This window comes from Brachyhypopomus gauderio, chromosome 2, assembly GCF_052324685.1.
Source record: "Brachyhypopomus gauderio isolate BG-103 chromosome 2, BGAUD_0.2, whole genome shotgun sequence".
Taxonomy (NCBI): Eukaryota; Metazoa; Chordata; class Actinopteri; order Gymnotiformes; family Hypopomidae; genus Brachyhypopomus; species Brachyhypopomus gauderio.
The window spans coordinates 6,788,727-6,815,810 of NC_135212.1; the positions used below are offsets into that span (position 1 = coordinate 6,788,727).

At 48.1% G+C, this 27,084-nt stretch overlaps 2 protein-coding genes across 3 annotated transcripts; both read left to right on the forward strand.

The window, feature by feature from the left end:
- Positions 1-262: 262 nt before the first annotated feature.
- endouc (endonuclease, polyU-specific C) lies at positions 263-3,593 on the forward strand. The gene is made up of 8 exons (XM_076984990.1): positions 263-359; positions 621-680; positions 788-887; positions 1,083-1,194; positions 1,850-1,971; positions 2,343-2,455; positions 2,572-2,716; positions 2,940-3,593. Exons 1-8 carry the CDS (start codon positions 349-351, stop codon positions 3,198-3,200), a joined length of 924 nt encoding a protein of 307 aa, XP_076841105.1. The 5' UTR covers positions 263-348; the 3' UTR covers positions 3,201-3,593.
- Positions 3,594-4,506: 913 nt separating this feature from the next.
- polr3b (polymerase (RNA) III (DNA directed) polypeptide B) lies at positions 4,507-26,906 on the forward strand. 2 transcript variants are annotated; one of them, XM_076985015.1, is made up of 28 exons: positions 4,509-4,710; positions 4,951-4,983; positions 5,128-5,184; positions 5,279-5,343; positions 5,447-5,522; positions 5,774-5,874; positions 6,001-6,092; positions 6,192-6,309; positions 6,430-6,538; positions 7,769-7,891; positions 9,497-9,613; positions 13,770-13,904; positions 15,604-15,765; positions 16,127-16,327; positions 16,447-16,609; positions 17,563-17,716; positions 18,081-18,155; positions 18,337-18,435; positions 18,589-18,716; positions 20,183-20,392; positions 20,624-20,782; positions 20,915-21,032; positions 21,690-21,832; positions 24,152-24,255; positions 25,220-25,386; positions 25,789-25,902; positions 26,017-26,190; positions 26,340-26,906. In XM_076985015.1, exons 1-28 carry the CDS (start codon positions 4,639-4,641, stop codon positions 26,467-26,469), a joined length of 3,399 nt encoding a protein of 1,132 aa, XP_076841130.1. In that variant the 5' UTR covers positions 4,509-4,638; the 3' UTR covers positions 26,470-26,906. The 2 variants fall into 2 exon arrangements, with proteins under 2 accessions (XP_076841132.1, XP_076841130.1); XM_076985017.1 differs by lacking the exons at positions 25,220-25,386; positions 25,789-25,902; positions 26,017-26,190; positions 26,340-26,906 and adding an exon at positions 24,330-25,211 and having other exon boundaries at positions 4,507-4,710; positions 24,152-24,297.
- The last annotated feature ends 178 nt before the right edge of the window (positions 26,907-27,084 follow it).

Genomic DNA, 27,084 nt, shown 5'->3' on the forward strand with positions numbered 1-27,084 from the left:
TTTTATCTGAGGACTTTTTAAAATCATTTCATTTTTATAAGTGCTACTTAAGTGCAGTGTCTAAACAGGACTAGGCTACATATCAGTTTGCTTTTTCAGCTGTATTTGTGTTTTGTCTTGCCGAAAAAATTGTACTTTCTTCAAATTCGTCATGGGATATGAAAATGTTAATAACTGAAACGTCACCGTTTGTATTCACTTTTAGTTTCAATGTAAAAGACAAAAACGTAACCTAATGGGCTAATCATAAGCCTCCGTTACATCCACGTTTACCACAGAGCTGTAACACCCTAAGGGGCGTTTCGAGTATGGAGACCGTTTAAACTAGTGGTAGAGTAACAAAACACAATGGCGTACGGGTATGTGGGCTACTTTTATTCTGCTAAAGGTTCTGTACTTGATTATGTTAAGCATAGTTAACTGTTGGAAAATCTCAAGCCTACAACGTCTAAACGGCTTTAATAATACAGCTCCACCTTAGATTAATCTGAGCAGCGAGTTTCGAATATATATGCGCTGTATCCAGCGGAGGGTTTAATACTCGAAACTCTACTGAAACTATTGTGTATTCTGGAGTGATGAGATAGTAATTTTATATTTTCTTACATTTTACATTCCAGACAGGTCTGCGTGGTTTTCGTCGGGCTTTTGATTTTGTTCCAACATTCTGAATCCTCAAGGTAGTTTTTACCCCTATTAGCTACTTAAAATACACAAGGAATTAAACATTTGTGGATATGTGGTGTAAACAGTTTTCTTAGTGCAGCCAATTTTCTAAAACTTTCAGCCAAACTGTAAACCAGGAGTTGTCTAACATATTCAACGAGCTCTGGAAGTTGGATGCGAATCGTTTCAAGGCTGGGGCGGACTACACTCTCTCCCCGCAGGTACCAAGTTATGAATTCAACATCAGTAAACTGCAGTTAGATAGTACAGATCAACTGATTCATGGCACACAAATTATTACACTGTCACTGCAAATAATTTATTATAACCCTGATCATTTTAGATCAGACATCCAGTACAAAGATGGCTTTTGCATCCATTTACTTCTGGACCTAAACGTTTTAATGTATTTATAGGGCAAAGCTGGTTATATATCCAGTGGTAGCACATGGGCGACAGATCATGCCACCTCGCCTCTCTTCTCTAAAGTCAATGAGAGCAAGCTCAAATCCATCCTGACATACGCCCGTGAGTACCAGACACCCTTTTCATCTATAATTATCTCCAGCTTGATTCCTTTCAGAAATCCTTCGTGCAAACATGCAGGATCGTCAACCCTATTACAACAGTGCTTCTGTAAAGTCACTGTACTGCTGGAGACTGTGTTTTCCCCATCGACGCAGCACGGGAGGACGGTGTTTTACAGGGCCTGCACCAGACATGCCAAGACACGTTATGTAATGTAATTACATTGGGGGCAGTGCTAGTTCAAATATGCCAGTGTGGTTTGTGAGTGTTCTGATTGGTTTATTTCAAAGAACATTACAAAGTTTATTCATTGTGTATTAATTTGATGCAACAATTGCACAAATAATATTTAATATTTCATTAATGTTTGTTCAGATTCATTCAAAACTGATTCAAAGGTATCCAGAGGGAATAAATTATCTGAAAGTTCCTCTGTAATCATTTAGATAAAGTTTCTATTAAAAAATAGATTGAAGTTAGTGATGTTTGTGTTTATAAATACCATGATCAGATAAAAAGGGGTGGCCGTAAGACTCGTGTTCATGTGCAAGAAATTTCGCTCAAGTTAAATACATACATGTTGGAGGCAAACGCATCAGTTCTTGTGTAGTCCTAAGGGTAGATGTTTAGGTCATTGTCTTACTGACACTTCTAGGTTTTATGAAGCTGCTGGATAACTATGAAAGATCAACAGGTGTAGCTGAGAGAGTGACTGAAGAGGAGAGATCTGAGAATAACGCTTTCCTGGATGCCATTCTAAACACAGCAGTCATGAAGGTAGACACACCACTGAGCATGTGGCCCTGATGATCCGCTGTGATGTGGGACTTGCAGAAGACAGTTCAGCCATTACATATCCCAGCATCATGTGTAAATGTCCAGCAGATCATCCTTAATGTTAGTGATGTTCTGAAGGCTGTGAAGGCTGTCAGTGCAGCTGATGTCGTGTCCTCCGGGGGGTAGAGACTCTGTTCTCCGGGGGTAGAGACTCTGTCCTCCAGGGGGTAGAATTCCTCCTGGAATTTTCTTTTTGGGGGGGAGGGTGGTGAAAATAAAGCCAAATTGTGATGTGATGCCTCAAGTAACAACATCTGGTTAATGGAGTTTGGAGTTTAATGGAGTTTGGGCTGGCTGTGTTCTCATTTCAGCGTGCTCACCAGTACTTGGTGAGTAAGGGCAAGTCCAACTCAGACATGGTACTGTTCAAGAATCAGCTGTACCTCATTTGGTTTCAACTTTACCACAGAGACAGGAAAGGAGGGTGAGATACACACACACACACCCACACACAAATACATATAATAGAATAGAAGAATTTAGCAGTTATTACATTACATTACATTAGCAGTTATTACAGACTTTAATCTCTCCTATCAGGGAGGACTCCAGTGGATTTGAGCATGTGTTTGTTGGTGAGACCAAATTTGGGAATGAAATCATGGGCCTTCACAACTGGGTTCAGTTCTACCTACAGGAAAAGCAGAACCTTCTCGATTACAAGGGCTACAAATCCAGGAATAAGGTAATTACTGTCATACAGTACCTCATACAGAAACAATGGGAGACAAAGTTAAGAGGTGTGTTAAAGTAATAGTTAACTTGGGATCTTTCAATTTTATAGAAAACATTTTTCTTACATATGATGCAATTTAAGTATTGCCAGAAAATTATTATATTCGACATCGCTTACAAATTGAATGTCTGATGTTGTCTCAACTGAGACCTCTTGCCCTGTCCCACGTTAGCCGAGCGAGAGCGACCATGTGGTGAATGTGCAGTTCAGCTGGCACGGCCTGCTCAAGCCTGTGGGCAGCACTTTTGTTGGTGTCAGTCCCGAATTCGAGATGGCTATCTTCACCATCCTCTTCCTCACGTCCACTGAGAAGACCACCATCGCTGTGGTCAACCTGGACAAGTACCAGCTGGAGCTGGTGGTCCATAGGCACGGCCGTTCCATCGGGACGTCCTACCCAAAGCTTCTCAGCATCAACAACAGACGTGTGTAGGGCATACAACATGTGTTTAACTAGCAAGCGTGTCAAGATCTGGCTGTTTGCTGAATTTTAGTTTCCGCACTTGTTTTAAATGGTCATAAAGCAGGCATGGCATGTCACTTTTTAAAATAATAAAAGGATCATTAAAAGAAAATTAACAAGAGAGGCATGCTTAAAAAACAAAAATATTATTTTGTTTACAGATTTTTTAGAGGTTTTATGCATGTAACCAGACGCTCCTTTTCACACTTTAGACAAACTTCTTGGACATATATTTTAATTTTTCATGTTATCTGATCTAATTTCTTCTTTAAACAAAAAAAAAAAAATCCAGACCATTCTCTCGTGTTTACTGGAATGTAACCCATGTAGACATCTTACAGCAAATAAAGATTTTGTTTCTTGTGTTGCTTCAACAGTTTTTTTTTTTGCCATGTTCACACCTAATGACAATTGTAGTCATAATAAACTGGATTTGACATTTATACCTCTTTTGGGTAAAAACATTTGGTCTCCTTGGATTCAATGGGAATAAATTTGGGAGTGTTAAAGATGATTGTATCAATAGAAACAATAATCAAATAAGAGTATACAACTATATACTTATAAATAATACTTGTATAGAACAGTAAATAAGTTGTTCAAGTTCTATTCATATAGTATTCCTATATATTATAGAAATGTCAATGATGAAAAAAATGTAAAAATGATTTTTATTGCAACTCATCTCTTAACAAGATGTATTTATATGGTTTGTTTCTATAACAACCCAGTGTTTGCTTGGGGAGGAGTTGTTGAGTTTTTGTTTAATAGTAAATTATTTGGCACACATTTTTATTTAGTTTGATAATGACCACCCTCACTCACGCTATGGTTGGATATAAATTGGGTAATTTCCTTGCCAACGTCTTTGCTATTTTTTTCTTCTGATGGTCAGTTATATTGGTGATCTAAAAAATAGATCATACTACAGTAAAAACTACCAAAACGTTTGGAGGTGCTTACATGTAAAGTGTCTACAAATGTCTGCTTTTACAACTGACAACTTTACGTCATCGTCAGTAAAAATGACAGGCTTCCATTATATTTATTTATATTCTTTAAAATGGCAAACCCATTTATATTTTGCAGATGAAATCTGGTTATATTGTCGGTATTAACTTACAGTGTCCGTTGGTTCAGAATAATTATTTTGCTAAATTAATACTTCTGGGTGGCTGTATTAATTTGCTGAACATCCAAATGTTTTTTAAAACATCACAAACATTAAACATTAAATTTGGACGGCATGGAACTAATGGCTTCTGTACGTCTTTTTAACCCGGTGTACTTTTCGTGTCACACTGTCCAATTCACGTGTATATGCATTTCCGTTTAGAGTGTTTTGAGTGTGTCCTGAACGTTGTGATATGATTTCGTAGCGCGTATTGTGTGAAATGAACTGATAGTCATGGATATTCTGAAGGACGAATTTGGGGACATGTCCCCCCAGCAGCTCGCTGCTCCTGTGAATACTGTCGAGGTAAGATAACGACATTAAGACGCAGCTGTCTACGAGAGACCATGCTCCAGCACGCTAGATATGTTAACTACTAGCAGGAATAGTCTCTGTTTTTGACATCGCCTGTATCAAATAAGCAAGCTAACCTTGCTTCTTTTACTACTAAAGTATCAAGATAGTCTAACTAATTCTGAGCTCATTATATATTTTTCGAATGTATATAAAGATGGTTGGTAACCCTTACTTGTTCTGTACTTTTAGGATAAATGGAAGTTGCTTCCAGCCTTTCTGAAGGTGAGATATTAATCGTGTTATTGGTGCATGACAGTAGAGAGGGAGTAATATCACAACGTTTAAACAGCAGGAGGCCTGAGCCCTGTATGCTTTTCACTTAACCGGCTGGACTAAGATTGAGTGTGATGTTCATTTGATTTTCAGGTGAAAGGCTTGGTAAAGCAACACATTGATTCCTTCAACTACTTCATAAATGTGGAGGTGAGGTGTGACATGGCTGACTCTGTCAATCAGGGTGTTTATTCCAAGCAGTTTATTAAGTGCATAGATGGGAAATGTTGTGTTTTCCTTTCAGATTAAAAAGATAATGAAGGCGAATGAGAAGATCACGAGTGATGCGGATCCAATGTGGTATCTGAAGTATGTCTATAGTGTGTGATATCTGCTCTCTCATTCTAAATCTACAGACTCTCTGCATACGTAAGACAGTCAGTCACCATTCAGAATACACTTTCACTTTCAGGTACCTTAACATCTATGTTGGCATGCCAGACGTGGAGGAGAGTTTCAATGTGACCAGACCAGTGTCTCCTCATGAGGTAATAAGGCCATTAGTTCAGTTGATGATCTTTACGTTTATATACTAGTCCAGCTCTAGACCGGTCACTGCTGGTCTGTTGACAGCATCACAGCTTTGAGAACTGACCTGAAGTCAAGATTTCATTGTTAAGAGCAACTGAATTATATGGATTCTGTATACAACTCAACACGCCCCAAGTTATAGAATAACTAGCAACTCTGGCTAGGTGAGATCACGAATGGTCAAGTCTGTGGCCTCTGTGCTTTCCAGTGCCGCCTGAGAGACATGACGTACTCTGCCCCCATCACCGTGGATATAGAGTACACCAGGGGCAGTCAGAGGATCATACGTAACGCGCTACCCATCGGAAGGTACCTACTGCCACGTCTCCCACCTCCACCTGGAGACTTCCTTATGATCTCATGTAGAAGCCATGGTGGTCAGGAAGCCTGAAATGATCAGATGATGGGATTTTTAAATGATGTTTATTTTGTCAGGATGCCTATTATGCTGCGTAGCTCCAACTGTGTCTTGACGGGTAAGACGTCCATGGAGTTCTCCAAACTCAACGAGTGTCCGTTGGATCCAGGTAGAGTCACGACAGACCCCCACAGCTGTGTTCCACCACTCATTTAATGTGAGTTTCTGCTCTCCTTACTTAACATTTATGGTTTGCTGCGGTGTGCAGGGGGTTATTTCATCGTGAAAGGTCAGGAGAAGGTCATTCTCATCCAGGAGCAACTCTCGAAAAATCGCATCATTGTAGAGCAAGACCGCAAAGGCGCCGTGGGAGCCTCGGTTACCAGGTGCTGCTGGTCATGTGACCAAGCCTGTCTTCTGCTCTTGCGTTCCAGCATTCAACACTGATGTCATGTTTGTTTATTTACTTTTTTGGTTTGGTCTTTCTCTCTGTCTCTGAACTCTAGCTCCACTCATGAGAAGAAAAGTAGAACCAACATGATTGTAAAACAGGGTCGTTTTTACCTGAAACACAACACTCTTTCGGAGGACGCCCCGATAGCCATCATATTCAAGGTGAGAGGCGGGAAGACTCATTTTAGAAATTGTTTTAGAATTTTTTTCTGTTCATGTCCTAAAGTAAATTGATTATGGGTAATTAATTGTTCATTCAGATAACTCAGTCGTGCCCGGAGAGTACTGTAACAGTAGTGAGTTTTGAATGACCTGTATGTTGGGTTATTAACGTTCAATAGAAGTACATGAAATACTGCTAGCTCCTTGGACACTTGTTTGCAATTACTGCGCATGTACAGCAGATGGCGCCATACAACAACGGGACGTCGAGTGGCAGTGTAGTAGTTGTGAAGATGTGATCTAAAAATCATTTGTTTTAGGTGGGGTTGGAAGATGTATTTATTTTTATCGCTTTCACCAATTTGAAATATATATTTTGGTTTTTATGTTTTAAAGTTCTGCCTTTGTGCTTGAAACAGAATCTAGTTTATATCTATATAATCTATATCTATATCTAGTTTGAGTATTACATAATGGTCTTGAACATTTGCCACCTTGCAGAAGTTAGTTGTACTAATACGTCTGATTGAGTCTGACTAATCTGACAGACCGATACAGTTCAGTGCAGTAGCATGAGGATCTGGTCAGCTGAGATGTAGTTCCTCTCTACGGGGTGGTGTGTCTCCAGGATCAGGGAGGATCGCTGCTTATGGATGGCCGACTTTAGAGTTTCAACACTCGTGTCTCCTTTTGATTTGAATCTTGACTTTCATCAGCTGGAAGTGACTGCAGTCAGTATAAGATTAGGGTGACGAGGTCCCGTACATAATCAGTTTTCCCGAGGACTTTCCTTGGCCCTCCTCACCGGTCCCCTCTCCACCGGTCCCCTCCCGGACGGGCCCGTCTGGGACGGGCTGCAGGGGAACTGGCTGTTGAGTGTTGTTTGCATTGCACTTGTTCTTTGCATTTCAATTCCTGCGGGTTTTTTCTGGCTCCCCTGTATCACGGGCGCACTGAGGCGACCCGTGAGTGCACCGGGCGGCCCGGCCCGTTCCCACGCTCCGCTATTAGCATAAGTAAATGTCAGAGAGGCCTGCATCTCTCCCTCACCCCTCACCCGCTTCACCATGTCAAATACACACGTATGCTACTGTTCACAGCTGTGCAGTGTGTTGGATTAAAAGATAAAACAATCTGAGGCCATTTATCTCCGTCAACATTTTGTTTGAGGGCGGATGTTGGACTGTTTCAGTTTTGCCTACGTGTGTGTGTGTGTGTGTGTGTGTTTAGGCCATGGGTGTGGAGAGCGACCAGGAGATCGTCCAGATGATCGGCACAGAGGAGCATGTCATGGCCGCCTTCGCACCCAGCCTAGAAGAGTGTCAGAAGGCTCAGATCTTTACCCAGACGCAGGTACCAGACCGCCGCCCACAACCCTTCTTGTCCTGCGTGTTTCCATGGTTCCCCACCACGGTCCTGCTCCATGTGCATGTAGAGTTCGTCTTCCCGAGTTTCATCACATCGTCGTTCTCGTGTGAAGGGATACCGCACAGCGCCGTCATGTCACAGGACCGTCAACGCTCACCTGTCATCACACGTTCTTGCTACCATCCGTTGACTCGGCAATGCAGAACAATTGTTCAAAAATAAATTTTGGTATACTTTGTTTCGTAACGACCTGGTCTTGGCATTCTAAATGTGTTTTTTAATTCTCACATTACATCGGACTTTGTTAACGAATGTTCTGTAGTCCGGTGTAGAGCTGGCAGTGTGCAGAGTAGCTAGGGGCCGTGTTGCTGGTGCTCTGAGAAACATGGCGACCTCCACTGTCCCTCTGTCCTGCTGTCCCTCCGCCCCTCTGTCCCTCCGCCCCTCTGTCCCTCCGCCCCGCTGTCCCTCCGCCCCGCTGTCCCTCCGCCCCGTCCCTTCCTCGGTGTCCCTGTACCCAGCGCTAGGCGCGTGTGTCCACGATGCATGTTGCCGAACGCTGGGCCCTGTTTGCCAAACCCAGACGTCTTATTTTGTAGTGGAGCTCTCATAATGGGTCGGTAAGTAGCATATCTGCATCCTAGCAACCTGCGTCTGGGCATGCTCCGTGGAGCGCTGGTGTGTCTGTGGCATTGTGTGTGTCCACTCGGCTCTAATGAGCCTCCTGTGTGTGCTCCGTTTGACCCAGACAGACCGCAGTTAGATAAGGCACATTAGGACCCCGTCATTAAAGGGTGCTCACAGCAGAGGGGGTTGCGTGATGGCATACTTCTAATAACCACCACTAGAGGCAGCGTCATTTTGAAGTTATAAAACAGAAACGTGGAGCTTTTGGTTTATGTTTACTAATATCTTTTTGTATATTTACACACTCCAATAACTGCAGTAATGGGGGAGTTTATTAATAGGGGAGTTATTATTATTATAATAGGGGAGTTATTATTAGTGAGTGCTCTTTACTGAAGGCCTTCATGGTCATGACCGTTATGTAGACCACAAAGGACCTGGCGAATAAAATATTTCACTGGAAGAATCATGTTGCACAGCTCAAAAAATTAATTTGTTAATGAACATTTAAATTCACATGAATGATTCATATCGTTCTGGATAGTTTGATAATTCATTAAAAATGTAATAAATGATTTGTAAATGTAATAATTGAATTGTATTCCCTGTTGAGAGTCACAGGCCTCATGGCTATGATGGTCTGAGTGGGTGGTCTAGAAGGAAATCCTGTGACCTTTAACCTCTATAGTAGAATAAGCAGATTTAAGCTCAGGTGTGTGTGTGTGTGTGTGTGTGTGTGAGAGAGAGAGAGAGAGAGAGAGAGAGAGAGAGCTGGATAAGAAGCAGGGGCTCCAATCCCACACACCTCTTTAGTGAAGCAGTGGACCTTACTCTATGCTGTTCACTCACAGATTAAAGCGCTTCAGTCCAGAGGATGAAATCCTGTCCGGATCTTCTCCGGATCTAGTCCGCGATCAGAACTTGAGCACATGTATGCACAATGATCGTGTGTGTGTGTTTCAGGCACTGAAGTACATCGGTAACAAAGTGCGTCGTCAGCGCATGTGGGGCGGACCCAAGAAAACAAAGATGGAGGAGGCCAGAGAGCTCCTTGCATCCACCATCCTCACCCATGTACCGGTGAGGCTCCGCCCACAACACCTGCACCCCTCTACACACCTGCACCTTCTACACACCTGCACCCTCTACACCACAGGTGCCAAACTCAAGGCCCGCGGGCCAAATGTTTCCCGCCGCGTCATTTTATGTGGCCCGCGAGAGCTTAAAAAGCCAAATTGTCCAAAAAAAAAGAAGTAAAAGTGAGCAAAAGCTACATTTCCCACAATTATGTTACCCGCGAAGTGATGGCATCTCGACACTGCAGTGTTTCCATATCGATGCGATTTTCCCAATCAGTGTAATTGGGAAATACAAATAATGATCCCAAAATGTCAGGGAAGAGAAAAATCGATGCAGATAGAAGGGAGTTTCAAGAAAGATGGGGAAGCGATGTTTGCGCTTCAAGCAGAAAAACAGGTATGAAGCGGTGGCGGTTGTCAAAGGCTGTTTTCGAAATAGTCTACTACATACTACTGGCATACTGATCGAGCCCCAAATCAGTATGTCGTATGCAGTATGTGACTAAAATGAAAATTTCCAGTACGCGAAACATACCCGGATGACCTACTACTTCCGCAAAATATTCCAGTACGCGAACAGAGCTATCTTCGTGGTGTACAGCATCCCATCATGCAACGCTACGTTCACGTGATCCCGTAGTGTGCTTTGCTTTTGTCGCATACTGGAAACTGTACTGCATACTACTACGAGGACCAGTATGCAGTATCCAGTATATACTGAGTCCAATATGCAGTATCCAGTATGTAGTAGTCTATTTCGAACACAGCCAAAGAGTTCAATATACGTCAGCATACGTCAGCACACCCACCGGGGGGTGGCGGCGAACGAAAGTTGCGTGTGCGAGTGTCAATTGCTAAGCGGGAAGACCGCTAGCAACCGCGGACAATCTATACTAGTAGCAAAAACAGAAACGATGCAGCGCTTTGGTGCATGGCGCTATAGTGAGCTATTTTTAAAACAAGCCCGCGGGCGACTCATGACGTGGGTGACCCCTGGTTTATTCAATATTGACGGCAGCCTAACTTTTTGATTGACAGCTAATTGAGCAATAGAACACGAGAGGGAGTGTATTATCGTGAATATATGTACATGCCGTTACTTGACAACGCGTCCGCGGAGTGATACAGAGAACGAGAATACCGTGCTGTTATCACACATATCTGCAGGGTTAGAACACTTCTCAACCAGTCGGATTGTGAACTAACTGTTGTATAATTGGCGAATAATCATTTAGTGTTAGAAGGGGAGGGACAACTGTGAATTTTGATTGGACATAAATTTAAGTAGATTTCTCGATGGGACCAATTAGGTTTACAAATTTATATGTAATTCATTGGCCCTTTGGTGAGCTACTCGGAAAGGGGTGGCGAGCTACTGGTAGCTCGCGAGCGACGTGTTGGAGACCCCTGCTCTACACCCTCTACACACCTGCACCCTCTACACCCTCTACACACCTGCACCCTCTACACCCTCTACACACCTGCACCCTCTACACCCTCTACACACCTGCACCCTCTACAAACCTGCACCCTCTACAAACCTGCACCCTCTACACACCTGCACCCTCTACACCCTCTACACACCTGCACCCTCTACACACCTGCACCCTCTACACACCTGCACCCTCTACACCGTCTACACACCTGCACCCTCTACACCCTCTACACACCTGCACCCTCTACACCCTCTACACACCTGCACCCTCTACACCCTCTACACACCTGCACCCTCTACACCCTCTACACACCTGCACCCTCTACACCAGGGCTATTCAATTATATTTATCTGCGGGCCAGATTTGGCAAAGAGCTCAGACCTGTGGGCCAGAAATTAGTTGACCGGGGGGGTGCAAAATCTGCGTGCAGTGTTCTCCGAAACGATATGTGGTAGTATAAAGAAACACCCCTCAACAACAGGGGAATGAACATTTATGACGAATTTTAATGTTGCTTTGTGTTTCAGGTTTGAAAGTACTGGAATTTAGGATAAAGTACTTGAAAATGCTTGAAATTGTAACTACTTCGTTTCACAACAAATATGTCTGAATGAACAGATCTCTTGTATTACGTTAACAAATACGAGCCTCTTGTAATTCCAGGACAAAACATGAGAGAACGTGAAGATGTTAAGTTTGGGCGTTTTGAAAATAAACAACCATTAAATATTGTGATAAAAAGCGAATTATTTCGAATCATTTCGAGTATATGTATAAATATTTAACTTATTTAAGTTTATCGTGCGGGGAAATATTGAACTGGACCTTGAAAGTGACGTACAAGTGCTTTAATTCCACCTTGTAAAGGTGTATGAACCCTGCAAACATGACTTTGTTCATTGCGCTGACGCGCAACGTGCGCAAAGTTACAAAATTCGAGAGGTGCACGACCTCGCGCACAGGCGGAGCCACCGCAATTACGTAATTTTCGCCGCGCGGACCCTCGCGCCGCTCGCGACGCGTCAAGTATAAACCAGGCTTTAAACCAGGCTTTATTTTTCTCCGCGGGGAGACGGGCCGCGGGCCGGATCAAGTTCGGTCCGCCAGTTGAATAGCCCTGCTCTACACCCTCTACACACCTGCACCATCTACACACCTGCACCATCTACACACCTGCACCCTCTACACCATCTACACACCTGCACCCTCTACACCATCTACACACCTGCACCCTCTACACCCTCTACACACCTGCACCCTCTACACACCTGCACCCTCTACACACCTGCACCCTCTACACACCTGCACCCTCTACACCCTCTACACACCTGCACCATCTACACACCTGCACCCTCTACACACCTGCACCCTCTACACCATCTACACACCTGCACCCTCTACACACCTGTACACTCTACACCCTCTACACACCTGCACCATCTACACACCTGCACCATCTACACACCTGCACCCTCTACACCCCTGCACCCTCTACACCCCTGCACCCTCTACACCCCTGCACCCTCTACACCCTCTACACACCTGCACCATCTACACACCTGCTCCCTCTACACACCTGCACTCTCTACACACCTGCACCCTCTACACCCTCTACACACCTGCACCATCTACACACCTGCACCCTCTACACCTTCTACACACCTGCACCCTCTACACCTTCTACACACCTGCACCCTCTACACCATCTACACACCTGCACCCTCTACACACCTGTACACTCTACACCCTCTACACACCTGCACCATCTACACACCTGCACCCTCTACACCCTCTACACACCTGCACCCTCTACACCCTCTACACACCTGCTCCCTCTACACCCTCTACACACCTACACCCTCTACACACCTGCACCCTCTACACCCTCTACACACCTGCACCATCTACACACCTGCACCCTCTACACCTTCTACACACCTGCACCCTCTACACCTTCTACACACCTGCACCCTCTACACCATCTACACACCTGCACCCTCTACACACCTGTACACTCTACACCCTCTACACACCTGCACCATCTACACACCTGCACCCTCTACACCCTCTACACACCTGCACCCTCTACACCCTCTACACACCTGCACCCTCTACACACCTGCACCCTCTACACCCTCTACACACCTGCACCCTCTACATACCTGCAACATCTACACACCTGCACCATCTACACACCTGCACCCTCTACAAACCTGCACCCTCTACACACCTGCACCCTCTACACACCTGCACCCTCTACACACCTGCACCCTCTACACACCTGCACCCTCTACACACCTGCAACATCTACACACCTGCACCCTCTACACACCTGCACCCTCTACACACCTGCACCCTCTACACACCTGCACCCTCTACACCCTCTACACACCTGCACCCTCTACACACCTGCACCATCTACACCCTCTACACACCTGCACCCTCTACACACCTGCACCACCTACACCCTCTACACACCTGCAACATCTACACACCTGCACCCTCTACACCCTCTACACACCTACACCCTCTACACACCTACACCCTCTACACACCTGCACCCTCTACACACCTGCACCCTCTACACACCTGCACCCTCTACACCCTCTACACACCTGCACCCTTCACACACCTGCACCTTTTCTCCTGCAGTAGTGTTCTGTTCTGTTAGTGGTCTTCACTGGTGTCCCAGTATTGAGCAGCAGGACTCTGTGTGTCCAGGTGAAGGAGTTTAACTTCCGGGCCAAGTGCACCTACCTGGCGGTGATGGTGCGCAGGGTGATTCTGGCCCAGGGCAGCCACAAGGTGGATGACCGCGATTACTACGGAAACAAGCGCCTGGAGCTGGCCGGCCAGGTAGAGACACACACACACACACACACGAATGGATGGATCATCCCTGCGGAGTGTCACGCTGTCCCCCGGATCTGGCCCCGCCCACATGTCCTTCGTTCTCACAGCCTCTAATTCAATTAAGAATGAGTGGCAGTCCGTGGGTGTGGCCCGTTTCAGTCTCAGGCCCGTCTGGGTCACTGTCACCCGTGGAGCCCCACGCAGGAGGGAGCTGAGAGGGGAGCACGCTGCTTCAGCCCAGGAGAGTGTTCACCTCGCGGCCCCGCCAGGTCAGGCTGTGGACAAGCTCACACAGCACCAGGACCTTTCAGTGCTGCAGCATTTCTGCCTTAGAAAACTCCCTTCCCTACCGAAGCATACACACACACACACACACACACACACCACTCTCTCTCAGTCTCCCTCTCTCTCTCTCTCTCTCTCTCTCTCTCTCTCTCTCCATCTCACATTTTCTTTTTCTTTCTTTTTCACACTCTCCATCTCTCTCTCCCCACCACTATCCCCTCACTCTCTCCCTCTCTTTCTACATCACTACACCCCTTCTCCCTCTTTCTCTCCATCACTACTCTCTCTCTCTCCCCTGTGTGAAAGTGAGCTCACAGCAGCGTGGCTACCTTCCAGTCCCACACCTTTTGTCTTTGTCTCTGCCCTCTGTGTCTTTTATTAATACCTTCATTATTTGTGCTGCTGCTTTGTTTGTCTCCTCTGTCTTTTGCCTCCTCTGTGCACGGCACCACCCCCTCCGCCCGCCCCCACCTTCGCCCCACCCCCGTTCCCAGCTCCCCGGCCTTTGTTGACGGCGAGATATGCAGCGGTGGAGTCAGCGCCACCCAAATCCCGGCGCGGCAGACGGGCTCGGGGCTTTCTGCCCGCTATTATTATTTAGCGCAGCCATGACAAAAGAATGACTGCCTTGACTGGAGCGATTGAGCTAATCCACCAGCCCAGCTCTGATAATGTAATTACCGCAGTCTTAAGGCCTTTAATTTCCCCCAGCCAACCCTCTGTGCAGGGGAACTGGTGTGTGTGTGTGTGTGTGTGTGTGTGTGTGTGTGTGTGTGTGTGTGTGTGTGTGTGTACTGAGCAACACCTAGCCTTTCAATAGGGCTTACACGCACTCCTACCACTGCCAATCTCCTCACTCCTCAATTACGGTTCTCTGACATTCAGCTAATTGGTCTGCCTTGGTGTGGAAGCTTCATGTCTTGATTAATTTCGGAGCTTGTTTTGCTGTGCGCCGAGGTGGCTGTGGGTGGGTGGCTTGATCCCGCAGACGCCCTGGGAGAAGGGCCAGGTCGGGCTTATCGGAGCACGGCCACACCTGGTTATCACATCTCCCTCCCTCCCGGGGGCGGCCATGACGCGGGCGGCAGAGATGTTGTCACAGCCAGATGGAGTTAATAAAGTTGCTTGTTTTTGGAAGTGGCACTGGGGAGCGGGAGAGACAAAGAGAGGCGGGGTTAGCTGCTGGCGGGCTGCCGCCGGCCTGATAGGAGCTGAATGGGAGGGCGTGAGGCCGGGCTCGCATGCGCCGCGATTTGATTGGCTAATCGGCAGATCCAGCTTGATGTGCCGTTGTTGTGTGATGTCACCTGTTCTGGCTGCTTTGAACTTGTGCACTCGGGCGAACTACCGGTGGCTTTGTGCTGTGAAGTGTCTGTGTCTGAATAATCACTGCAGGTTTTGCGTGGTGTGTCCTCAGCTTCTGTCGTTGCTGTTCGAGGACCTGTTCAAGAAGTTTAACTCAGAGCTGAAGAAGATTGCAGACCAGATCATCCCCAAGCAGAGAGCAGCCCAGTTCGACGTGGTGAAACACATGAGGCAGGACCAGATCACCAACGGCATGGTCAACGCCATCTCCACTGTGAGTCTGGCCCCGCCCCCCGGGGCTTGTGTGCCCCGTCACGGCTCACGGACGCCTTGGGTGATACGGTTGCAGATGTGTCACTACACGAACGCACACTAGACTAAATACAGCACTGTCAGGTGGTTGGCAGACTTTTAATTTGCATAGTTTTGTTTATTGGTTAGAATGTTTTCATAATCAATATCATCCCTCCAATCGGTTACATCCTGTTTGCACATGAATCGCTTTTGAAGTTCCAGGTTTTGTTCACGTTGTGTGGAAGGCAGTACCATATTGCAAATCGCAGACTGTGTTAACTGTCTCTCTCTCCCGGTCTTTCTCTCTCACTGTCTTGCTGTCTGTGTGTGTTCCGTGCCAGGGGAACTGGTCCCTGAAGAGGTTTAAGATGGACCGTCAGGGCGTGACGCAGGTGCTGTCCCGCCTCTCCTACATCTCCGCACTGGGTATGATGACCCGCATCTCCTCCCAGTTCGAGAAGACCAGGAAGGTGAGCGGTCCACGCTCCCTCCAACCGTCCCAGTGGGGGATGCTGTGCCCGTCGGACACGCCCGAGGGTGAGGTGAGTGTACCCCCCCCCCCCCCCCCCCCCCCCTTGAGTCTAAGGCTGTGGTCCTCCCACTGGACCCACTCATCTGTTCAAGAGCGTGGCGTTCTCTTAGCCCTCCTTCTTTGGTGCAGGCGTGTGGTCTGGTGAAGAACCTGGCGCTCATGACCCACATCACCACGGACATGGAGGACGGCCCCATCATTAAGCTGGCCTTTAACCTGGGGGTGGAGGACGTCAACCTGCTGTGTGGGGAGGAGCTCTCCTACCCCACCGTCTTCATCGTCTTCCTCAACGGTGATCGAGGTTTTCTTGGAATAGCCATCTGTGCTTGGTGTATGCAGAACTGAATTCATGAATATGCGCCCGGTTCATGAATATGCGTCCGGTTCATGAATATGCGCCCGGAATGTGTCTGTGGGTTGTTATCTCCCGCCACGTTACAAGTGCTTGTTGCAGGAGATGTGGAAACGCAGGCAGTGAACAGGTGTTGCTTGGTTTCTTGCCTTCTGACATGTTGAAAGGTGCTCAGCTTTAGACGGACCGTAGCTCTGAGCTGCGTTCCGGGGATTAGTGCTTAATGTCAGAGAGGAGTCACCTTGCTAATTAATAAATGTTTATGTACGTGATTTCCAGAGGACTGATAACTTTCATTATGCAGGCTGCCTCCGAGTAATTAATTTACCAAAACAACATGGCAGATGTCAAAGTATACAAGCAGGTTGCTAAACTCCACTGGCTGAAGGTGCACACACACACACACACACACACACACACACACACACACACACACACACACACACACCACGTGCATATACATGCATGTGGCTTCATGTGTTCTTTTAATGAAACTGTAATGTCCCTGAGACTAGCCCCAAACACGGAGACTAGCCCCAAACACGGAGACTAGCCCCAAACACGGAGACTAGCCCCAAACACGGAGACTAGCCCACCAGCTTATATGGAAGCAGATGCTACAACAGGAACCTCCCAGTCGTATTCTGAATGTTTTACATGATCTTTGCAAAAAATATGTGCATGAATTATATTCAATATTAGATTAAGCAAATCTAACATCATAATGTAATTGTAAAGTGATGCTTGAGGATAACTCCTTATGCTTCTATAATGCAGTGTGATGGCACATTGTGGTTTTAACTAATTTGTGTGTGTGTGTGTGCGCGCGCGCGTGTGTGTGCGCGTGTGTGTGTGTGTGTGTGTGTGTGTGTGTGTGTGTGTGAGATGTACAGGTAACATTTTAGGAGTGATCCGCGACCATCGCAAGCTGGTGAACACCTTCCGTCTCATGAGGAGAGCCGGCTTCATTAATGAGTTTGTGTCCATCTCCACCAACGTGACGGACCGCTGTGTCTACATCTCCTCAGACGGGGGACGTCTCTGCAGGTACAGGCCCCGCCCTGCCAGACACGCATCACAACAGCTGTCCAGTCCAGATGTGGCTTTTGTTCCCATCTTTTTTGTTTGATGGTAAATGTCAGTGTGAATGACACATTCATTCAGTGATTCTTCACAAGGCTGATTTGACTTTTGGCTCCAACATCTAGTTCAACGTTGCAATGATCTATATAGTTCTGGATCTTCTGGAATGGGTGTGAAATATCTGAGATGCCTTCACCTCCATTTTCCTGAAACTTACATTCAGATGATCCTGATGTTTTGATTTTGTTGCAACGTTTCTGTGTGGAGCGGTTTCTCTGAAACTGAGTGGAAGCCTCAATGTGTGTGTTTGTGTCATCTCACCCCACAGGCCCTACATTGTTGTGAAGAACGGACAAGCTGCCGTGAAGAACAAGCACGTGGAGGAGCTTTCGCAGGGCTACAGGTGAACCCCCACCACCACCACTCGCTCTCCTGTGGGTCACCAGAACAGGCCTGAGCAGCTCCCTGTCCCCCGTGTGCGGGGCGTGTCTCCTTCAGCTGGGTCTGCTCTTAGCGTGAACTCCACCAGCGGTCTCCTCTTCTCTGGCTTCTGTGTATAAGCATTCCTCTCCGTGTCCGTGCAGGAGCTTTGAGGACTTCCTGCATGAGGGTCTGGTGGAGTATCTGGATGTGAATGAGGAGAATGACTGTTGCATTGCTCTCTATGAACACATGATGACCAAGTGAGTCTCTCCCTGCTGGACGTGAGGGGCTACCAGCCCTGTGTCTCCTGTTCTTAAAACCACTCCCCCACCCCCTTAAAATTAATGTTGTTTTTATGTAATGTATGCACTGTTTTTAATTGTGTGTGTGTGTGTGTGTGTGTTCTTATTCAGGGACACTACACATCTGGAAATTGAGCCGTTCACATTGCTGGGGGTTTGTGCTGGTTTGATTCCTTACCCCCATCATAACCAGTCCCCCAGGAACACCTACCAGTGTGCTATGGGCAAACAGGCCATGGGTAAGAGAGCTAGAGAGCTGTTCCTGTCCCCCACCGCGCCCCCACCACCACCACCACCACCACAGTGCCCCTGCGAGACCTACTCAGCCCAGCCGACCAGTCCAAACATCCTACAGAGATCCAGCATTTACCCAAATGCTTATTCACACACACACACACACACATACACATTCTCTCACTTTCTCTCTCTGAAACATATTCACATTTAAGCAAACTAAATAAGTGTGGGTGTCTGTGTGTGTGCTTTGTGTGTACATCAAACATTGCCTGCTTGTGCATGCTATTTTGTGTGTGTGTGTGTGTGTGTGTGTGTGTGTGTGTGTGTGTGTGTGTGTGTGTGTGTGTGTGTGTGTGTGTGTGTGTGTGTGTGTGTGTGTGTGTGCACGCGGGGGGCAGCAAAAGGACCACTACACACAGTCTCACCGAGTGCCATTAGACATTCATTGTCTTGAGCTCAGTGTGTGTAACGGGTTGGTGTGCTCAGCTGCAGCAGAGAGGGGAACACACACCGCTGCCGTGGTTACCAGTGCCCCCCCCCCCCACCCCCTTCTCGTTTTCAAAGCCACTGAGATGGCCACTTCGCTTGGCCCGAGTCCTCACCCTACTCTCTCCTGGGTTTGGGTTTTGTGCGGGCGGGCCCGTACATTTGCAAATCTCTCTGTGCGGCCCGGTGCTATTATCACACACTGTGTGCTTGTACCCTGATTGTGAAGTAATAGCATCTGACAAAGGTCTGGGCCTGACGTGCGCTATTCTTCCGTAACCTGCCCTGCTCTGCCTGACTGGTTCATGTGACGGCCCTGGCGGGTCGGACCCTGGCCAGATCTTCAGCACTGTTCTACATGCCGTTGCCACGTGCACACTGAGACCAGCAGGGAGATGGTGTTAGTCGAGCAAGAGCAGAGTTGACTGGAGGCTTCTTGAGCAGGACACTGGGGCTAGACTAGGGCAGGACACTGGGGCTAGACTAGGGCAGGACACTGGGGCAAGACTAGGGCAGGACACTGGGGCTAGACTAGGGCAGGACACTGGGGCAAGACTAGGGCAGGACACTGGGGCTAGACTAGGGCAGGACACTGGGGCTAGACTAGGGCAGGACACTGGGGCTAGACTAGGGCAGGACACTGGGGCTAGACTAGGGCAGGACACTGGGGCAAGACTAGGGCAGGACACTGGGGCAAGACTAGGGCAGGACACTGGGGCTAGACTAGGGCAGGACACTGGGGCTAGACTAGGGCAGGACACTGGGGCTAGACTAGGGCAGGACACTGGGGCTAGACTAGGGCAGGACACTGGGGCTAGACTAGGGCAGGACACTGGGGCTAGACTAGGGCAGGACACTGGGGCTAGACTAGGGGGCAGCTTTACATAAATTAATGACTTTTTCACATGAAAACTTTATCTTTGTCTTGTCGGTTCATCCTGGGACTTGCAAAATGAGATTTCACACTTTGCTCCGTCTGCAGGTACCATTGGTTATAACCAGAGGAACCGTATAGACACCCTTATGTATCTGCTGGCCTACCCTCAGAGGCCCATGGTGAAGACCAAGACCATTGAGCTCATTGACTTTGAGAAGCTGCCAGCTGGTCAGAACGCCACGGTGGCAGTGATGAGCTACAGTGGTTATGATATAGAGGACGCTCTGGTACTCAACAAGGCCTCTCTGGACAGAGGTGAGCAAGCAGCACATCACTAATGCATCACTGCTTTACCCTACATGGAGTCTTAAGTCACAGCGCCACCTCTGGTAAACCAGGTGATCTACAGGTACCTTGAACAGAGAGAGAAGGTGCAGGAGTACCTTTAGCTGAAGAACAGGCAGGAATTTCAGTGATGGTTCATCTTGTTGGTCCTGTCAGCTCCTGCTCTTCCTCACTCATGTCCGTACTCTTCCTCTGCTCCAGGGTTTGGCCGATGTCTCGTGTACAAGAATGCCAAGTGCACTCTGAGACGTTACACTAACCAGACCTTTGACAAGGTGATGGGTCCCATGCTGGACGCCGAGACACGCAAACCCATCTGGAGACACAACATCCTGGACGCGGATGGCATCTGCTCTCCCGGTGAGTCTGGTGGGGTGGTGCAGGTCCAGAGTTCAGCACAGGAAGGGAGGGGCTGGGAGTGGGCGGCCCGAGAGGGAGAAGGGATACCAGTGTGTGTGTGTGTGTGTGTGTGTGTGTGTTTGTGTTTTCCAGGTGAGCGTGTGGAGAATAAGCAGGTGTTGGTGAATAAGTCCATGCCTACAGTGACTCAGACACCACTGGAGGGCAGTAGCCAGCCAAGCCAACCTCAATACAGAGATGTGCCCATCACGTGAGTCTCTCGCTCTCTCTGTCGGTGCCCATCACGTGAGTCTCTCGCTCTCTCTGTCGGTGCCCATCACGTGAGTCTCTCGCTCTCTCTGTCGGTGCCCATCACGTGAGTCTCTCGCTCTCTCTGTCGGTGCCCATCACGTGAGTCTCTCGCTCTCTCTGTCGGTGCCCATCACGTGAGTCTCTCGCTCTCTCTGTCGGTGCCCATCACGTGAGTCTCTCCCTCTCTCTGTCGGTGCCCATCATGTGAGTCTCTCCCTCTCTCTGTCGGTGCCCATCACGTGAGTCTCTCCCTCTCTCTCAGTGCCCATCACGTGAGTCTTACACCCTCTCTCTCTCTCTCTCTCTCTCTCTCTCTCTCTCTCTCTCTCTCTCTCTCTCTCTCTATCTATCTCCCCCCTTCATGTTTCTCCCCGTCTTTGTGTGTTCTTTCCCTCCCTGTCCCCTTCACGTGAGTCTCTCTCTCTCTGTCCCCTTCATGTGAGTTTTCTCCCCCCCTGTCAGTGGGCTGTCCACACACTGATTTACACTCTATAATGTGTTGAAGATTTAGGAAATGGGTCTTATTTTATTTTAGTGTAAAGTCAGACTCCTCTTGGGTGAACTGGAATGTTCGCTACACGTGTGTTTAGTGTGACTTTCTGCCTTGTTCACACAGGTACAAGGGCTCGACGGATTCATACATAGAGAAAGTGATGATCTCCTCAAATGCTGAGGATGCCTTCCTGGTGAAGATTCTGCTCAGACAGACGCGCAGGCCAGAGATAGGAGACAAGTTCAGCAGCCGTCACGGACAGAAAGGTACCACCCCTCACCATGGCACAGCACACCCTCCATCAACCCCAGGGCCCTCCCAGTGTTCCCACCACCACCATCCCCAGTGCCCCCAAAGTGCCTACACCCAACACGTCTCATTTAGGTCTCCCTGTTCTGTTTTCATCTGAGGCCTTTTGTCCTAACCCAGAGTATGCAAATATATTAGACATGATGGCTTACCACTGGCGCTGTTCTGCTGCGCTGTGGTCCATGACTCGGTCAGAAGGCTAGCCCACATCTCACTCAATCCCCTCGTTACGTTATCCGAGCTGGTGCAGGGCCACTCCTCACGGTGTGTGACGGTGAGTGGGGTCGGGTAGAGGTCAACCCCTCACAGACGGGAGTTACTGTGTGTTGCTGGTCTTTAATCAGTCGGGAGTTGCTGTGCTGGTCTTCTGCTGTTCTTCTAATGGCCCTGTGGGTTTTTTAGCTGGGTTTAGAGGCTTCTGTGGAGCTGGGTGGGTGGGGTTGGGAATGACTGGCCAGACTAGGCTGGGCTTTAGGTGGTCACGGTAAAGGTGCTGGCATTCAGCCACACACCTTTGGCGTGTTTGCAATGCTTCATCACAGCTCAAAAGCAACTGACATTAATGTTGTGAGACGAAGGAGAGTGGACAGTCAGTAAAAAAGCTTTAAGCATGTTTACTTTGACCAGGAAGGTTTGAAGGGCCACAGATGGAGTGTGTTAGATGTGTGTGTGGGAGAAAGAAGCTTACATGAGCTTGAAATTCTGCAATATTCATACGTTTTTATGGAAATGAAAGAGCCATTCAAATACGGAGATCATGCATTTTTGGTTTAAGAAAACCCCTCGGTTTAAAGTGGGTGGTAATGTAGCTTAAGCGTGTTGGCGGGGGCGCGGTGGCAGGGCAGTGTGTCCCGCTGTGATGACACCAGCTGGGGGGGGGGCACATGGCGCTGGGGGGGGCACATGGCGCTGGGCCTCAGCACCACTGTTATTGGACCCCTCCCTCCTCACTAGACCTGAGCAGGCTCATAAGCTTCGGTCAACACTGCAGAATAAGTTAATCATTTACTGGTGTGAGACACACACACACAGACACACACAGGCCCATTGTGTGAGCTGCCACTGCAGGGCTGTATTGCGGGTGATGGAGATGCGTGGTGCTGTATGGGGTGATGGAGGTGATGAAGATGCATGGGGGTGATGGGGGGAGTGAGGGAGTTGTGTGGGACTGTATGAGGGGTGATGGAGGTGATGGAGATGTGTGGGGTGATGGAGGTGTGGGGTTAGGGTTAGGGTGGGGTGATGGAGGTGTGGGGTTAGGGTGGGGTGATGGAGGTGTGGGGTTAGGGTGGGGTGAGGGAGGTGTGGGGTTAGGGTGGGGTGATGGAGGTGTGGGGTTAGGGTGGGGTGATGGAGGTGTGGGGTTAGGGTGGGGTGATGGAGGTGTGGGGTTAGGGTGGGGTGATGGAGGTGTGGGGTTAGGGTGGGGTGATGGAGGTGTGGGGTTAGGGTGGGGTGATGGAGGTGATGGAGCGTTTGGTGATGTCCTCCATTGCGCTGCTGATTTCACGCCTCTTATCATTCACTCACACACACAAAGTAAACAACTCGGAGGATGACTGATTTGAATCTCTCTCTCCTCCTTTCTCTCTGCCTCCCATATTTGTGCGTGCGTGCGTGCGTGCGTGCGTGCGTGCGTGCGAGCCACTGTGTCCTCTCCTGGGCTGATCCTGTCTTTGTGTGTTATGTGCTGAGGGGGAAGTTACACCAGTATAATCCCCCTCTACTGTCTGGATTAGTGTCTCCTCACTTCCTGCCCCTCTGCATTTATGACTTGCAAATGGCCCAGTGATGTGTTTGCTCTGGCCGAGGGGAGGCAGGGTCAGCGCTTCCCCAATGATCCCCCATACCCCCCCGACACATGGCTACAGGCCCTACTCCACAGCTTTTCAGCCTGGAAGACTCACACACACACACACACACACAGGCCAGTTCTTAACAAGTCCGTCTGTCTGTTCATGACATCCAGGTTTCTCTTGGAGAAGTTCATTGGTGGGAGGTGGGGGTGGGGGGGGGGTTAAGGAGGCGGCGGCTGTGTGCGTCTCGTCTGGAGGTATCAAACGTTACATACAGTTTATATTTGGGAAATCACACTTGTGGCTGCTTTAGAATGCTACTTGCGTGCTCTCTGCTGCTGCACAGTGTTCAGTTTTGGTATTACAACAAAAACTCAGCTGCACAAGCCAGGCCACACCTCCTGTGCCTCCGCCCGCTTCAACTCCGCTAACTCAGCAGGGGGTGTGCATTCATGATGTGGTGTGTTTCTCCTCGCACAGGTGTGTGTGGTCTGATCGTCCCACAGGAAGACATGCCATTTTGTGACTCAGGAATCTGCCCTGACATCATCATGAACCCCCACGGCTACCCGTCCAGAATGACTGTGAGTGTGTGTGTGTGTGTGTGTGTGTGTGTGTGTGTGTGTGTGTGTGTGTGTGTGTGTGTGTGTGTGTGTAGTTTTAACGGAGCCCTGTTCTTTATGCTGGAAATGTGCTTCAAGCTGCTGTGTGTATGAGTGTGTGTATGAGTGTGTGTATGAGTGTGTGTATGAGTGTGTGTATGAGTGTGTGTGTGTGTGTGTGTGTGTGTGTGTGTGTGTGTGTGTGTGTGTGTGTGTGTGTGTGTGTGTGTGTGTGTGTGTGTGCGCGTGTGCGTGTCTGTGTGTGTGCGACATACAGTAATAATGAGTTGACAGTCGCACTTCTCTGTTCTTAACAAATAAAAATAAATATTACTATTTATTACTGTTTTTTCACCTTTAAATCCACAATATTAGATTTTTAATGCTTTGGGGGGGAAAAAAAGAATATTGGAATTTCTATGTAGAAGATTGTTGATTATTAGGTCGATTATGTCTTGCATATGTAATACATAATTACATTATTCTGATATATGATACATAATCTCAAACTTGTATATGTCAACTCTGCGTAAAAATATATTTTTCTTGTGACCTCTTCAGAGAATTGATTCAGTAATTTTAAGATCACATGATTCATGGTCTGCTGAGACGTTCTGCAGACTCCACAGGCCTTGTGTGGATGAGTTCAGCTGGCTCTCTTATAGGACGGGGAGGGGAGAAAAGGCTTCACTCTTTGAGAGTCATAAGGTCAAAGGTCCTCCACTCCCGTGTGTGTGAAGCCACTGTTGTGCAGTGGTGTGTGTCTGCTGCCTGTGATGTCACAGCACCCCTGTTCCTCATCAGCGGAGACGCTGGTGTGGTTTCTGCTCACATCCCGGTCAGCAGGAGGGTGGAGATCATGACGGAGCTCGCTGGAGGTCAGTGTGGGTTGTACATGAGTGGATCCATTTTGCTTCAGGTGGTGTGTGTGTGTGTGTGTGTGTAGGTCGGGAAGCTGATTGAGCTGCTAGCAGGGAAGGCTGGTGTGTTGGATGGGCGATTCCACTACGGTACGGCCTTCGGAGGCAGCAAAGTCAAAGACGTGTGTGAGGATCTCATTCATTATGGCTACAACTACCAGGGCAAGGACTACGTCACCTCTGGCATCACTGGGTAAACAAAAAAAAACACACTTTTCACCTTGTAGCTTACCCATAAGCCCAAGACATGCTTTCATGCGTTTCTGCAAAATAATTTTTTTTTCTGTCATCCCGTATTTAATATGGACATCTTAACCAGTGTTATTTTTTGAGCACACAAGTTTTTGTTGCATTGAAGTTTGTTCTAAAATAAAATGCTTACCATAAAATGTGTGAACCAAACAAGTCTTTGCAGTATGTTATTACTTCCACCTCTGTAGAATCTGCATTTTCAAATCAAAAACAAAAAAAAAAATAGAATCTTATCTGTTAAAGAAAAGAAAAGAATCTTTTTGGTGCACCCCTGATATCTAACCCCTGTGTCTCCTTTCTCTGGGCGTGGCTGTGGGCGTGGCTGTGGGCGGTGTATGTGAAGAGAGCCCCTGGAGGCCTACATCTACTTTGGTCCAGTGTACTACCAGAAGCTGAAGCACATGGTGCTAGATAAGATGCACGCCCGAGCACGTGGCCCGAGGGCTGTGCTCACCAGGTAGAACGCCCCCTGCTGCCAGGCAGGAGTGCTGCACCTTGAAATTAGGAAGCGTTAGCTAATCCTTATGCATATGTACGTGAACACTGCTGTCTCTGGGTTGTGGGTGCACAGACAGCCTACGGAGGGGCGGTCACGTGACGGCGGGCTGCGTCTGGGTGAGATGGAAAGGGACTGTCTGATTGGCTACGGCGCCAGCATGCTCCTCCTGGAACGCCTCATGATCTCCAGCGACGCCTTTGAGGTGGACGTGTGTGGTCAGTGCGGCCTGCTGGGATACTCTGGATGGTCAGTAATCGCTTTGATACGACACACACACGGTTCAACTCTGGACCATGAAGCCGAAATCCTGTCCTGGATATATATATGTATGTGGTAGTACTGGGTGTACCGGTACGGAGTCTCTAATAGCTTTTGTGTGCGTGCGTGTTGTGCAGGTGTCACTACTGTAAGTCGTCGTGCCACGTCTCGTCTCTGCGTATCCCGTACGCCTGTAAGCTGCTCTTCCAGGAGCTTCAGTCCATGAACATCGTGCCTCGACTCAAACTGGCCCGCTACAACGAGTAACGGATCCAGACACCCGCCGTCCTGCTTCCAGGTGGTGCGGGCGGAGCAGCGCGGAGACCCACGCTACGGACCCCCACCCCGCACCCGGCTCCTGCTCATGCACCCGCCATCCGGGACGGGATGTCACTGTCCTGAGCTCATGTACACAGAGTTCTGTGGTGGTGATTTATAAAATGGGGTTGACGCTTGATTTGCGTCAGAAGCAGATTGGACTAAGGATGGTTTCATAGATTGTAACGCAAGCCAGATCACAATCTCAAAAAATGAGGATGTTTTGTTAGCGTGTGGAAAGGGGGTTTGTAGCCCCGCCCCCCTGGGGAGAGTATTCATGAATATTCATTATTAGTTCTCTAACTTCCTGCTGGTTTGCTGTCAGAATTGTTTATTTTTCTTTCTGTGTGTATATGTAAAGTAATAAATCATTCTTTAAATTATGAGACACCTGTTCGTTTCTTGTGTGGACTCCTAGACCATGGTTATAGGGGTCAAGGGTGAAAGGGAAGAGGTCATATCCGTGCAGGCATGGGTGGAGAAGTGCTGTGGTTGAGTGGTAATGTGACGGAGGTCCCAGCAAAATGGAGCTAGTGATGTCTACTACTGTCTGGCGATGCTCCA